The sequence below is a fragment of the Archocentrus centrarchus genome, chromosome 17 (assembly GCF_007364275.1).
Source record: "Archocentrus centrarchus isolate MPI-CPG fArcCen1 chromosome 17, fArcCen1, whole genome shotgun sequence".
NCBI lineage: Eukaryota > Metazoa > Chordata > Actinopteri > Cichliformes > Cichlidae > Archocentrus > Archocentrus centrarchus.
The window spans coordinates 11,688,489-11,704,599 of NC_044362.1; the positions used below are offsets into that span (position 1 = coordinate 11,688,489).

A 16,111-nucleotide genomic window follows, 5' to 3' on the forward strand; every position below is an offset into this window, starting at 1 on the left:
TTTTGAGGGTTTTTTTTTCTTACATCACATCCAAACTACCATCACTGAGCATTTGGAGTCTTGTGGAAACAGATGAGATGTATTCAAGCACTGATCTGGTTTAATGAAATTTTTTTTTTTTTTTTAAATTACCCATAACAATTCAAACAAACTAGAACCTGGTAATTTTCTACAACAAAAAAAACAAAACTTTTGTATACAGTATGAAATCAGCCTAAAATTGCAAGTATCAGTTACACTTTCCCACTTGGACATATATACATCGTACAGTATATACACTCAAATGAAATACTGTAAGTACAGTCTGCAAGCTGTTTAAGCACTGGAATGTGTGTCTGCTGCACCTGTCACACTTTGGTGTAGTCCAAGGCAGGACAAGAGAAATCTTCCGAATCCAAAAACATGGAAAAAATATTTAAGTGCAGCAGAAAAATATCGTTGCTGCATAGGAGGAGTATTCTTCACAGCTGGGGCAGTTTATCAACAGGTGTGTCAAATTTGAAGTCTGGAGGGAAAAGCTCTGCTGCCCGTGGATAGACGAGTCGATAAGACTGTCTGATCGTGACGTCTGCAACACCGGCTATATCTCCAATTTCTGTGGGAGAACATAAGAGATGGTTCAGCTGATAATTGCTTTTGATTTTGCTACACAAAATTGAGAAAACGGCAAATTTTTTACTTTCGGTCCATTCAGGAAAACGTGAGCTACTGGTCAGCCTAAAACTATTTCCTTAATGTGCAAATATTACCTAACCCATTACCACAGGTGCATAAAATCAAGCACTTATCCATACAGTCTGCCTTTACAAACACTTGTGAAAGGATGGTGTGTTCTAAAGAGCTCAGGAAGTGTTTAGGAACCACAGCAACTCAGCCCTGAAACTGCAGAGCTTCAAACCTCCTTTGGCATTAACATCAGCACAAACACTGTATCGGGAGCTTCAGGACACGGTTTTCCATGGCAGAGCAACTCCTGTAGGTGACCCAGGACTTTTTCCTTAGTGTAATGTCTGTGTAATCCACTGGCTTCAGTAACTTTGCATAAGACTGCATGAAAATATATTTTTGTCTCACTAAATATGAGAGTGTTATGTTTAAAAGAGGAGACATTTAAATAAAAAATAAGGCTTTAACTTACCACTGAATTTACCATCTATGAATGCAAAACAATCTAATCAAGGGAAGCTTTGAAAAAGATGAGCTTTGCGTATACAATGAAAAACAAAATCCATCAGAGGTTTTCAGCCTCAGATCCAGGTAGTGTCCCACGACAACGGTTCAATTTTCAGTCAGGTCAGAGTGTGGGAACGTTCTCCACAGCTGCATTTCTGATGAGGCTTCAGTGAACAGTAGTTGATCAGATGAAGGGTCAGTCTCATCTCTCTGCTCCTGTGTCAGGGCTTTGCTACATTTTTATCCTGTTTCTTAAGGACACGACTTTCAGAGACTGTTCATAGTTTTTTTTTTTTAGGCCTCGCACTTCTTTTGTCCTCCAGTTTCCTCAAAAGTTTCTAAGTACACACTGCACACCTTGCTGAGATATGCCAAGGTTTCAGCCAACAGCTCTTTGGGAATCACCGTGCTGGTGCACAAATCCTATTTAAATGTCAGACTGAAAGAAATTGGAACAAACTTTTGTGACAGGCTGCTAGTAACAAAGTCCCAAAAGATACAATTTAAAACTGGTTCTTTGCTAAGTCGTCTGTTTGTGTAGACAACACTGGTTCATCCCATGATTCAGTTTCTTTTTTCTTTTTTACACTTAAACGATTCATAGGTCAATTTTAAGTCAAAGGGAGGGGTCAAAGTGCTGTTATAGTAAAGTCAATGAACAAGTCTGAAGTTTGACGGTCTAGCCTGAACAGTACGCATTTATGGTGTGAATCTGAACATCCTAGGTGAGAGCGTTTGAGTTACTGTGTTCACAAGATTTTCAGAAAACTTGACCTCTGACCTTTACCTTCAGGTCAAGGGTGCCAAGATTCAAACTTGTCCAACATTTTTAGTAGATGCATCTATGGTGTGACTTGAACCTCTTAGGTCACATCATTCTCAAATTATGGCCAATGTTCACGTTTTTGTGAAGCAGACAATAACTCGACTTTTTGCTTCGAAACAGATGAGCTACAAATCCACCTGTTGTCTAAACCCAGTCCTTCATCATCACTCACCTTTCTGAGTCTTCTTCTCTGCAGAAGCCTGGGAAGCCATGTAGATGGCAGCTGCAGCTACCGATATGGGGCTCCTGCCAGGCACGAGGTCGAGCTCCACAGCCTTCCTGGCGATGAAGGTGGCCGCCATTTGCACCTGTTTAGGCAAGCCGAGGTTGGAGCAGAAGCGGGACATGAAGTCTCCTGTGGTGATGAGGTCCACACTGGTCTCTAGTGCCTTCAGGATCAACTTGAAGCACCTTCCAATTTCTTTCTTTGAGATTCGGGACACGGCGCAAATCTCTGCAGAGGAAAGGAGATGGAGAGTTGTTTGGATGGACTGAAGTGACAGTTTCCTTTCTGAAAGTTTTTTCCCCACAATAAAAAAATTAAGCAGATCCTACATTTCCATCAATAGGAAGTGACAGGAATAAAATAATGGTGCCACATATTTAACCTAGTTAACAAACACTTGGAGTCTTGGGTCACATTCTTCCATGAAAATGTGAGCAATTTTCAGAGAATATAAATTAATATTCAGAAAATAAAGCACAGCGGTTGGAGGAAAAAATGCATCATTTAACAAGAAGTGTCAATGCATCCAGTAGGACATGCCATCATCTGAGAGGTGTCCAGGAAGCATCCTAGTCAGAGTCCTGAACTACCTCAACCCGCCCGTTCTGATGTGTAGGATTAGCAGCTCTACTTTGAGCCCCTCTAAGATGGCTGCACTCTTCACCCTATCTCTAAGGGAGAGGTCCGCCACCCTTCGGAGGACGCTCATTTCTGCCACTTGTATCTGCGATCTTGTTCTTTTGGTCACTGCCCAGAGCTGGTGACCGTAGGTGAGGGTGGAGACGCAGACTGACCGGTAAATAGACAGCTTTGCTTTCATGCTCAGCTCTCTCCTTACCACAACAGACAGGTGCAGCATCCGCATCACTGCAGCCACGGTCCCAAATCCATCCGTCAACCTCCCGCCACCTTCTCCCCTCACTTGCGATCAAGACCCCGAGATACTAAACAACTCATCCCTGAAACCTAAAGATGGCACATCACTCAAAATCTCACAGGAAAAATGTATTTATTCTGACCTTTAAAGGTTCGCGGTACACCCTCCTGTCTGCAGGCGATGTAGAGACAGGCTGACGCGATGGCATCGTTGGCTCGGCCCTTCAGGCTCTTCTGTTCATAAACCTGCTTGAATAAGTTGTTTGTTCTGTCCTGAAGGGGGAAAAAACATTAAAGTTAAATTTCAATGTTATGTTTTTGTTGGAATTAAACTGAGCTTAAACAGTGTTTGTCTTGACAAACACAAACTTTTTTTCTTTTAAACGAACATGACCTTCAAACAGGGAAGTCTAATTTCAGTTTAACAAAGTTGCTCTGTGCCTGTATATGTGGCTCTTTTTGGTCATATTTCACAACCTATCTGTTTTGCTCCATTTCAAATCAAATCGAATCAAAATTAAATGAGGGGCGATGTCTGAGTTAATGTTCTCATGAGGCATGTGTAGGAACATAACTACTAGGACTTTTTTTTAAATGCATTTTTGGCCACAGCTGCTTTTATTGACAGTGGAGAGAGACAGGAAATGGAGGAAAGATACGGGGGAAGACACGCGGTCAAATTGGCGACGGGGCAGGACGTGAACCTGTGCCGTCCACACCACAATGCGGCATGTGTATGTGGTCGCCAGCTTCACCACTAAGCCACCCAGGCGCCCACTACTAGGACTTTTTAACAGACAGGATTCAGGTGGTCAAATGTAACAACATCAAATCCCCTAACCATCAATACGGGGTCTCCACAGGGGTGTGTTTTGTCACCACTCCTGTTTTCATTGTATACAAATGACTTTATCTCACTGTCAGTCAGTTAAACTGTTCAAATTCAAACACGACATTACAGTAGTGGGTTTAATCACAAGAGATGATGAATCAATGTTGTAAATTTATTATGTTTTGGAAACAGGTCTCTCTTGCAAATGAGACACTGAGTCTCAATGGGACTACCTGTATAAATAAAGGTTAAATAAATAAAAAATAAAATCAATGTACAAGACCAAAATTTCATCTCTGGTGGACCGGTGCAGCACAAATAATCTGGAACTGAACATTTCAAAGCCCAAGGAAGTTACTGTGGACTTCTGCCGCAAACACAAAGACCATCTTCCTTTGGTCATCAACAACACAGAGGTGCAGAGAGTGGACAGCTATAAATTCTTAAGTGTTAACATTTCATCCACCTTGAAATGGACGGACAACACGGATTCTGTTTTAAAAAAATCTCATCAAAGACTGTTCTCTTTCAAACAGTTAAAGAAGTGTGGTGTGTCCAGGAGAGGTTTGTTACAGTTTTACAGAGGAGCTGTGGAGAGCATTCCAGCTTTTCCCATAACTGTCTGGTTTGGGAGTGTGACTGCTGAGGAGGAGAGGAAAACATTTTTATGTAAGAACTAAACAACATTCACAGTCTAGTTTACCACATTTATGTTTTTATTCTGTTTTATAGCTTAAATTTTTATTGCATCCTATTGTGTTCTACATTTTATCTCGGTATTTAGTAATTAATTTTATTGTATCACATTGTGTGTGTGTTCTTTGCAATGTGTGGGTCTTAAATTAAACAAATTCCTATCGACATGTCGAGATGACAATAAAGTATTGACTCTTGAATCATACTTTGTTCCTTTAAATGAAAACGTCATCAACAGGAAAACTGTGTCTTTTGCACAAAAACTACCACAAAAACTGACGTAAAAAAAAACCCAAAGGAAATGAAATTAATACCACAGTTCTCTGCACACAAGTGTGGTTTTCGTGTCTCATGGCTCTCTGTGAACTTTTAACATCTCATTAGATCCAGTTTCTATTTCTAACAGCCACCTGTTCACAATGATAAAAATGCAGGAGAAGCAGGATTTCTCTGTGCTGACCATCTTTCTCTGCTCTCAGTGTGATTGTTAGGCCACAGCAGCTCCAGAAAATCCTTTCAAAGTCATTTTTACATATTTTTTGTTACTTACTACAATGTTCCTCGGCAGGTTGATGCGATCCGCCATGGTGCTGATCTCTTTGAAGGCGTTGAGCATGGCCCGGTCAGAGCTGCTCATGGTTCGCCTGTTTTGGTACTTGGAGTTTCCAAATTCATCAAAACTGGCAGCTCCTGTTCCCTGTGGACATTTATCAGTGAAATATTACACTTCATGTGAAACCACAGTAACTCTGCAGCTCCAGAATAAAGCTCAGCTCAACTATTAGACAGTGAGGCCTCTGCTGATCACAATTTGATCCAAACGCAGAAGAGAAATGCTCCAAATGTCAATGTTAGACACAAAAATGAATCAAGACAGTCTTATAGCCCCTGTAAATGAACCTCTGAACAGAGTGTCTGTGGAGGTTCTCAGTCATCCAGGTCATAGTAGTTTCTGGAGCTTGAAAAAGGGACAACTGGACTTCCTTAAGTTTCTTGAAGATGTTTCACCTCTAATCCAAAAGGCTTCTTCAGTTCTCAAACCAGAAGAGGTGGATAGTCCAGGTATTTTTGGACCAGGAACACAGACTGTTTGAAAAAGGAAGGAGTTGAAGAAGCCATCTATGTCCACTGTGAACAACCATCACTGAACAGAGGAGGTGGATTACATCACCAACCTTCCCCCGTCTACAATGCTGTCCTGAGTTCCCTCCCCTCAGGCGCCTCAACCCCCATTCACACCTTTGTTCAGGTGACCTCAATAGATCACTTGATAGAATGGGGCAATCTCCCACATTGGTTTTACCCCAAACCACTGACTGTGGTGACCCACACCTTCTTTCACACCTTGGCACATGTGATTATGCACATGAACAATAGTAGGTCACAACCACCTCCAGAGGACAACCCCCACTGGAGCTTAAATACCTGGGTCCCTCCACCTTCTAGTTTGAGAACTGAAGAAGTCTTTCGAATGAGAGGTGAAACGTCTTCAAGAAACTCAAAGAAGTACAGTCGCTCTTTTTCAAGAAATCTGTTAAAAATTAGTTCAAAACTAAAAATTGCTGAATTTACTAAACTAAGTTAACATTTTTATTCATAAATTCAAGCCAGCACACTGGACTTCTAATTAATTTGTTAAGCATTGTATGTTCTGTTACAGTGGTGGATACTCACATTAAACATAAATAAAAATATTAAATAATGAGATGAGCCTGTGTGAGAGTAACCCTGGATTCAAAAGCTCAGAAGTCCGACGGCTCTAAACGCTCAGTTTCACATCGTTTTTTTTCTGCTCTTGGATCTGTACATCAAAATTAGGGAACATCCCTAATTTGGTCATCTCAAGCACAAAGCCCCTAACAGCAGCCCCACCCACCTCCTGCTAAACCCGGCTTTCCAAGGGCCAGCCAATCAGAAGACATTTTGCTATAATGGGAGGAGCTAAAACAGCATGATTCATACAATGGTTGAACTGAGTGACTTCATGGAGGCCCAGAGATAAACAAAGCCTTGATTATATTACATTGCAGACACGAACACTGTTATACTTCTACCTGTTATAACAGGCAGAAGTATAACATGAAGTATATCTGTTATACTTCAAAGTAGCATAACAGATACTTCCTGTTATACTACTTTGAAGTATAACATAGAACACAAAGTATAGTACTGCTTACTTTGAACTGTGAATCTACTTCAGAAGCCATCTTTAACAGGGTGAAAACAAAAGGCTGACTTTTTAATTTCAAACATCTCTCACCTTGCTGATCATTGTGGTTAAGTCTCCTCCATTGAGTAGTGGGTTCTGGGCGTCTCCCACTCTGGAGGGGTCTTTGAGGGCTTTCTCATTGGAAAACGTCCTCCACTCGGAACCTACATCGATTACACGATCACCTGATAAAACACAGTTTGAAAAAATGGATCAGCATTCATTTAAAAAGAAATTAAAACCTAAATGTTTACTAAGCAAACTATCAATGGCACAAGATGAAGTTATTGAGCTGCAACATTTCACTGTATTACAGCGTGGACTGAATGGGGCTTTTCTGATGAAGATCTGTCTTAAATAGTTGGTGATTATGTAATTTGACCCAAATTGATGACAGAAATTGAAATACTTAAGCTTAAAACTTGACTTTAGACTCAACTGCCTCACGTTTGCGGCTTCATTTTCTGCTGCTTGTTTCTTTACCTGTTTTGATGTCAGGCTCCACCCACTGCTCTAAAAAGGTATATTATTAGATCGATACAAACTAATTAAATGTTAAAATAAAAAAGTAGTTGATCTTAAAAAATACCAGTGGCTTAAAAAACTAGACTAGCTTTCAGTGATTCACCAACACTAAAAGCTTTGATGGCTGCTGGTGCTGCTTGCGTCTGGTAATATTTCATCCCTTGGAAAAACTGACCACAAGGTGGTGCAATAATCTAAGTACATTCTCTCATACAAAACCATCCTCAGACTTAAAGTCTCAAACGCTGCAACGTCAGTCCTCTAATGTCTTGCTTTGCCTCTTTTACATGTTCTACTACTATACTGCATTACTACTACTGTGGTTTTGAATCCGGCTCAATCATTTCAGATCATCTCTGTCAAAAGGAAAGTGGCGTGACAGCAGCAGTGAGGCAAACTGAACAAGGCCATTACATTCTTCCAGTTATTATGACTGTCTGTTCCTGGAACTGTGTTATGGGGCTGAGGATTAGATTTGATTATTTTAATCCTATTTTTTTTTTTGCCATCCATCAGTACTCCTAATATCTAGAGGCAAAGTGACATTCATCTCCTTAGAGGCTAACCAAAGCTATGGAAACGGGCATGGAGGGCACTTAAGCTTGCATTAGAGAGCGCCTCTCCCGTCTGACCTGGTCTGTGCTGTGGGGGCTCATTAGAGGAGAGCTTGTGTGTTCCCTAAGGCTTTCAGCATCAAGATTTTTGCCTCTTACATTTTATATCTGCACCTTCAGGTTATTAAAATAACAAAAAAACATTTACTATTTTAAGCAAATCCATATGAGAAAACCCTGTCCACAATCATTTAGGGATAATTCTAAATAAAATATTTATTTTCTTCCACACTTTTAGAAAATGTGGCCTTATTTAGCTTGACATTTGCGGATGCAGCCATGCAAATGATAAAACAAACGGGTTCAACAAGACGTATGCTGAGTTAGTTGAGATAACACATACAGGAAACCAAATGCAGGGTGTGTTCAGTGGAAAGCAAAAAGAAAGAGGGCATATATACTTGCCTACAACAAGGCCACATTCAGGGCAGATCATGTCCCCTGCTCTGTAGTCCTCCACCAGGCACGCATCAGGGTGGTTGGGACACTGAACTCTGGGAAGGGCCAGAGCATCTCCGCTGTAGAAAAAAACAAATAAGAGGAGAAAAGAAAGGGAGAAAAAAGGCAAAGATGAGGGGGGCAGAGAAATAATGTGCACAGTGCAGGCCACAAAACATAATTTATACCTACAAAGTCTAATTTATAAAAAAATATATCAAAGATAAAAGCTGCCAACTGATAAAAGATTAGGAAAACAAATGGAAAATAGTACCAACTGGTCTGAGAAGGTAAATTTACATACTTAAAGACTACATGACTTAGTCTAAATATAGTTCAACTTTTCAGTTTCCGTTCCCCTTTTTGTGTGTAAAAAAGAACTGCCTAAGTCAGGGGTAGGGAACTCCAGGCCTCGAGAGCCGGTGTCCTGCAGGGTTTAGATGTGTCCCTGATCCAGCACACCTGACTCAAATGACTGAATTACCTCCTCAGTCTGCAGTCAAGTTCTCCAGAGTCCTGCTAATGACTTCTATATGTGATTCAGGTGTGCTGGATCAGGGACACATCTAAAACCTGCAGGACACCGGCTCTCGAGGCCTGGAGTTCCCTACCCCAGGCCTAAGTGTATATTCTTCAACAAAACATCTTAAAGCGAGTGACTCCATCAAAAAGCACAAAGACTCCATTTAAAAAAAACAAACAGCAAGCTGCAGCAAGCATCACTTTTAAGATACACTAGTGCTTAAAGGTTTGAGGTCAAACTTTTTTTTTTAATTGTAGAACAAAAGACAGGATGCAGAAAGTAAAGTACTGGTAAAACATTCATATCAATGTGTGTATAAGTGAGTGCTACATATTAGGCTACAGCGCTACTCAGTCTAAGAAGCTGGGATTTATAAAGGAGGGATGTGATAAGAATAATGGGGACCCAAGATGATGGTGTGGAGATCGGACACAACCAAATTGACTCCTACACAAATTATCTTCTACCTGCACTCCAAAAAAAAAAAAAAAAAAGTTGAACCAGTGATAAAGGACAATAAAAACGTGAACACCCGTATTGCTCATGACACAAATAATCCTACTAGCAGCGATGACCCACCCATGTGGTTTCATGAGAAAAAAAATTATTTAACAAAATTCAAACTGCTCTGAACCAAAAGTTGAACACTGTGGTTGATGCAGTGGAAAAGCTCATCAACAACAAAAAAAGCAATGAGACAGCCAGTTAAAAGAAACTGAAGATAAAAAGGGCACCCACACTGAAACCTTTGACTTCTTACACAGAGACATTAGTGACTGTTGTGGATGCTCATGTTACATTTCTGGTTCGTTCTTGCTTTTATCGCTTATATTGTCCTGTTGAGTTGTGTCATACTCTTAACTGAAAATTGTTGTTCATGCCTTCATTTCATCACATTTGGATTACTGTCATTTTTCATTCACTTGTCTGAGCAAAAACTGCATAAAATATCTGCAGGTTGTTGACAGTGCCACTGCGAGGCTTCTGACTAAGTACTCTCATGTCACACTGTTGCTAATTCAGCTACACTGGCTCCCCAGTGTCCACTTTAAGATTCTGGTTTTGACTTCTAGAGCTCTGCATGAACAAGCACCAGTGTACATCCATACATCCCCCCGAAAGTCCCTGAGGCCATGTGATAAAGGACCGCTGGCTGCACATCAGACAAGGCTGAGAAGCCTGAGATCTGTGGACTCTGAGATCTCTTTGAAAAGCAGATACAAACTCATCTTTTTAAACTTGCTTTTTGGGTAACTTTTCTTTTCATGTTCTAGCATTTTTTTGTAAAGCACTTGGTGATGTTTGTTTTTAAAGGTGCTATATAAATAAAATTTTACTTACTACCAAAAAAAGGAAGAAATTAGTGGTCTGAAAGAAACCTTAGATGGCTTAGAGAACAAGGTGAGGAGACAGAACCTATGGCCAGTTAGCTTCACTGTAGAGTGGAAAAACACCAGCGCTTAACTGGAAGAATTAATCCAAAAATATCAGACCTGGAGTCCACGGACCCAAAAGAGAAAGAGGACTACTATGACCTGGACGACTGAGAACTTAAGTGCTTGAGTTGAAGCCCACTGGACTTCTTTTAGGTTCTTGAATACGTTTAACCTCTCATCTGACAGGCGCCTTCAGTTCTCACACCTGATGGGGAGTCCCAACTATCAGTCACCTTCCCAGGCGACTCAATGACCCTAGCAAGTGCCATGATTACAAGGTGGGTCAGTGACCCTCAGGTCCATCTCCAAGTGACAACTTCACTAGAGGTTAAATACCTGGGACTTCCCTCCAACCGAAGAAGTTTTTTCGGATGTGAGGCAAAACATCTTAAAGAAACCAAAAAGGAACCAGTTGCTCTCAACTCAAGCACTTAAAAACAATGTGCAGTGGTAGTCCAGGCCATATAAATGTTATTCAGCCAAGACTGAAAGGGTTTTTTCCTGAGTTATATACAGCTGTACAGTATTCTTACTCTTATTTTAGGTAGTCTGATTTCATCTGCAAAAGCAGTCAGTGTTGTTACTACACATGATAATGGAAAGTAACGGCCATCTGTTCTTTTTACATGTCAAGCTGAATTCTACTCCTTACTTCTGTTTCCTTTGATTAATTTTATTATGCCAGAAAAAACTGTGTGCAGTTTATCAAACTAGCCATGATAGCTGGCAATAAAAGTAGTGCCAAGACCCTGCCATCTATCTCCAAATCACTTTAAGCTCCTCTTGGAATATTTTTTTAATGTTTAACATAAAAAGAAAACCACATCTCTTTGACAAATGTTGAGCTGATTTTACATACAGCGGGTTAACAAATTGCCTGTGGTGGATTTATGACTAGAAACGTGTGTTAGACACAAATGTAACGTTCTGTACTGTCAAACACTTATGGGTAAAAACTGCACCCCACTTTTTTTTAACTTACTAATGGTACCTTTTTTCAATGTTGGTGGATTTCTGTGTTTTATTTTTTTAATGTATTCATTGTTTTTATATTATTGTCATTTACTTTACATCTTTCCTTTGATATAAAACTTAATATAGCTCTTGTATGGTAGTGGGTTAGAGTGGGAACAGTCTTTTCTTTCTTTTACTGTATTACTGATTTATTGTTACTTTTGTCTTGTAAATAGCCTCAAAAATCTCAAACACATATTTTAAAAAAAGAAATACACAAGACTATCTCATATTGGGAAATATGAGCCCCCATTGAATAAGTCAAGCGTCGGGGGCTTAAACAAACAAATTTCTGTCAATGAACTGCATTTTACTGCTTCATACTCACATCCTTACTGCGCCATTAGATAGGATAAATAATACCGTAATAAACTTTTAAAACCAAAAACATTTTGCTAACCTACAGGACACAAATTGAGAGGAAGCTCTATCAGTCCGTTGCTGTGTAAACGCAGATAAGTTGCAGAGGAAACTGCGTGTGTTTACAAACGACCCGGGCCGAAGCTGTTCGCTGAGTGCTACCGTTAACAACACACAGAAGTTTCAGATTCAGCCTCACTACACGAGCCTTGTTGATATACGCAAAAGCTGAAATGGTGGCAAAACAAGTCTACAATGCAAAGCCGATAACGTGACCACCACCAGCAGCACCGCTGTGCGACAAAAACAGACTTCTGGCAACATCCGACGTTAGCAGCTGGCTAGCTAACTAGCTAGCTAACATTTAGCACAATAGAGCCAACGTCTATGTTCACGGCGTTTTAGCGCTAGCACCGCAGTACCATGTCATCATGCACAGCAGGGCTTGTTCTTATCAAATAACATCCTTAGAGCCACACGTAAAAAAATCATAGGTATTGCATTTAGTTGAAGTTGGTGCGTACCGGCTTGTAGACGCCATGTCACTCCTCACTCTGCCCCCAAGTCAAAGGAACAAATGAGGACAGCACCTATATTTATAACCTTTTCGATCACGTGTTCTTGTGAGTACGGGAAGTGAAAAAGACCAAATAGTGTAGTTTTCGTTTATTTGGCGTTTCTTTGTGCTGAGCACTACATAAAAAAGCGTTTTGTTTATAAAACACAAAGTACGAATTGAGATGAATGGCTTAGCAAGTTTTCTGTCACAAAAGTGGTTCTCCTTTTACTTGGCTACATCGCCGTAGTCTACTAAAATTAAGAATGAAGCGCATGACAACAATGACAACATTAATGAATGTTGTGACCTTGGAGGTCGCGTCTGTCTGTTAGCACGATAACTCGGAAAATTATAAACAGATTACTCTTGGCACATGTAGGTAGCAGATATACAGGTCTGACTCCGCACTGCACGAGTCACATTTCTTGGCCTCTAGAGGGCACACACATGTTAATGACACAAAAATACTGGAATTTAAAAAGTTATGTTTGCTCGTTTTCCCTCTTTTGATGGTTATGAGCCTAGGTGGGACACCAGTGTTTTCTCCATGTCTCCACCTCTGTCTTGCTCCAGGATCTACCTGCCTCTGTGTTCCTATATTAACATATAGGAATATATGTACACAGCCCAGAAAATTGTTGGCTGCCCTCTGCCCTCCGTTGAGGAGATGGCTGGTTCCAAGTGCCCAAGAAGGTCCACGGCTATTCTCAATGATCCCTCCCACCCAGCGCATCACCTGTTTAAACAGTTGCCTTCTGGTAAACAATACAGGTCATTGCAAGCCTTCACATCTGCTGAACTGGACATTTACTCTGCCAGTGTCTCCATCATGTGCAATACCACCTTGATGGTTGCAAGTCTGTGCAATACATACCAAACTGCTGCTACTGTTGCTAATAACCAACACACATCTATACCCAGAAAACATCCGTAGTCATATTCTTGCTAAGTATAATCTTTATTGTGATATTTTCCTTAACTGTGTAAATATAATTCCTTATTTGTATAAAAAACTCCATAGCTGTGTAAATATAACTGTGGGGGTTTTGTTTTATCTTATTCAATTGTTTCTTTATACTTTATACTTATTTTGCTGCACAGTGGGAGAAGCACCTGCAATTTCATTATATGTGACATATGACAATAAAGCTATTCTATTCTATGTACTAAAAACTTGAACTGAAATGTAAATAAGTGATCTCAGGAACATGAAGTACTTGTCTTTTATGAAAATGGGAGATTGGTCCTTCACAATTTCATTGGAATACACTGAGTGCCATACATGATTTTTGAGAATTACACAAGTGGGTGTGACATCACAGTATTGTAGGTATAATAAGGAGCACACCTGTAATGACCAAAAATTATAATAATCATAATACTCTGTGTATCTCGGTTAAGTCCATGTGATGTCTTTTTGATAACTGCTGTGTAAAGTGTAACAACACAGTACACTGATTTGCAAATTAAACACAACCATATGTTATTAACAACAGAACACAGAAATCAAAAAATGCTTAAACAGATATTTTTCTACTCTATCTTAAACCTGTATGTCCTTTTCAGGACTGATCGTGCCTTTCCACATGTGCCAGCTGCCAGTTCCACAGACATTTATGCACCCCAGTACCATCAAAGATGCAGGTTTTAAACCTAGCACTGATAACAAGCCACATGATCCCTCTCTTCTGTAGTGTGGATGATGCAGCATCCATGTTTACAAAAAAGAATTTCAGTTATGGGTTTGAATGACCTCAGAACATTTTCCCACCATGCCTCAGTGTCGTCAGCAAACTTTATGATGACGTTGGACTCACAGTCGTGGGTGTACAGTGAGTACAGTAGAGGTCTGAGCACACAGCCCTGGGGGGATCCGGTGTTGAGGGTGAGGGAGGATGAGGTGAGGTGACCCACTCGTACCACCTGTGATCTGCTGGTCAGGATGCTGTGAACCCACCTGCACAGGGATGGGTCCAGGCCCAGGTCTAACAGCTTAGAGACCAGCCTGGAGGGAACTACAGTGCTGAATGCTGAGCTGTAATCTACAAACAGCACTCTCACGTAGTTCCCCTTACCAGAGTCCATTTAGGAGAGGGTCTTACGGAGGAGGAAGGTTATGGCGTCATCCGTGGATCTGTCTGTATGTGAACTGTAGTGGGTCGAGGGTGGTGGGCAGTGAGGAGGTGATGAATGTCTTGATGAGTCTCTCAAAACATGTCACATATAATAAAATTACAGGTGGTTCTCCCGCTGTGAAGCAATATAAGTATATAGAAACAATAGAATAAGATAAATGAAACACTACACATAGGTTGAAGTTATATTTACACAGCTTTGGAATTATTTACACAAATAAAGAATCATATTTACACAGCTAAGGAAAAATATCACAATAATGGATATACTAATCAAGAATATGACTATGAATGTATTATTAGCAACGGTAGAAGCAGTTTGGTAGGTACTGAGTTGTAACCAACAAGGTGGTATTGCACATGATGGAGACACTAGCAGAGTAAATGTCCAGTAGAGCAGTTCTTTAATGTTCTAATATCCCACGGCACAACTGATGGTTTCTCACGGCATACTTATGTGCCACAGCACAGCAGTTGGGAAACACAGTTGGGAAACACTGCTGTAGAGGTGAAAAAATGTGACTGATGCAGTGAGGAGTCAATTCTGCATATGGTACCTACATGTTCCTGTGTGATGAATCAAAATAATAATGTTCATAAGATTATTAAATTCCAAAGCTGCTATTATATAGTGATATAGAAAACTGTATTTCAATAAAAGTTAATGCCCCCACTTGTTTCAGAAAGAGCATTCTGTCTTCTTCTGGCTTTATTATGGTTTAAAAATATAAAAATGCATAGTGGGGTTAATACATAAGTAAAATCTGTGACAATGGTTTGCTTCAGAATGGATAGAGTGGGCCAGAGCAAGCAGTTATTTTGCCGCAAATTGAATCTGTGATGAGCTAGTGTGGTCTGCACTTGGTCTTCTTCGATTGGTTGACTTTAATAAGTAAAACTTAAAGTTATTCATTGTGCTGACTATTTGGGAATTTGTCAGATTTGATTGAACTTGGATTTGTAAGTCATCAATTTGAAAAAAGGAGAGGGGAAAAAAGGCGGGTGTGTGGGATTGTAGCTACAGAAAAAAAAATATATTTGCAGTGACTTTTGAGTAACTGTTTTCTTCAAACCAAGGCAACATGGAATAATGGGAATAATAATTCATCCAATAATAATAATTATTATAATTATGAATAATAATTCATAATTCATGCTCCACTATGCTTATTGTTAGTTCATATCCTGACAACAGTTTGTTGAGCTCCAGTCCTAAGTGCTCTTTATTTTAACATTGGATGAAAACATAGTCAAGAACAATATATAAGAACAAAATTAAAAGTCAATATTTGAAATTAAAGTTTGTAATTCTTGCAGGGTTGTTGCAATGTACTGCATATGTTTTAGCTAACCTTAACACAATAAAATAAGGGTTTTTAGAAATCACATGTTGAATGTCTGTCTGTACTTATTTTTTGTTGCTAATAGTAAACTGTCAGCCACTTCATTGTTAAATAAATTGTTAGTCCAGTTTGTAATTCATTAGTCTAATTGATGTAGTTCTAGTGTTGTTAAGTACAAAGTGTTAGGGGTCTACTGCATAGAAAAAATATTTTGGACAATCATGCTACTGATTTTAGAACAGAAGCAATTTTTTTTTTTTTTTTTTTGTAGCATGTTAAAATGAAAAATGGTCAGAATGTACAGTAGAAGCTAAAGAGCGGTAATA

The 16,111-nt window shown here is 39.8% G+C and overlaps 1 protein-coding gene across 1 annotated transcript; it reads right to left on the reverse strand.

Annotated features, from left to right (window-relative positions):
- Positions 1-82: 82 nt before the first annotated feature.
- Positions 83-12,358, reverse strand: gtf2b (general transcription factor IIB). The gene is made up of 7 exons (XM_030751158.1): positions 12,273-12,358; positions 8,383-8,495; positions 6,890-7,023; positions 5,180-5,326; positions 3,245-3,374; positions 2,172-2,453; positions 83-595 (listed from the first exon to the last, which is right to left on the reverse strand). Exons 1-7 carry the CDS (start codon positions 12,287-12,289, stop codon positions 462-464), a joined length of 957 nt encoding a protein of 318 aa, XP_030607018.1. The 5' UTR covers positions 12,290-12,358; the 3' UTR covers positions 83-461.
- Between the last annotated feature and the right edge of the window lie 3,753 nt (positions 12,359-16,111).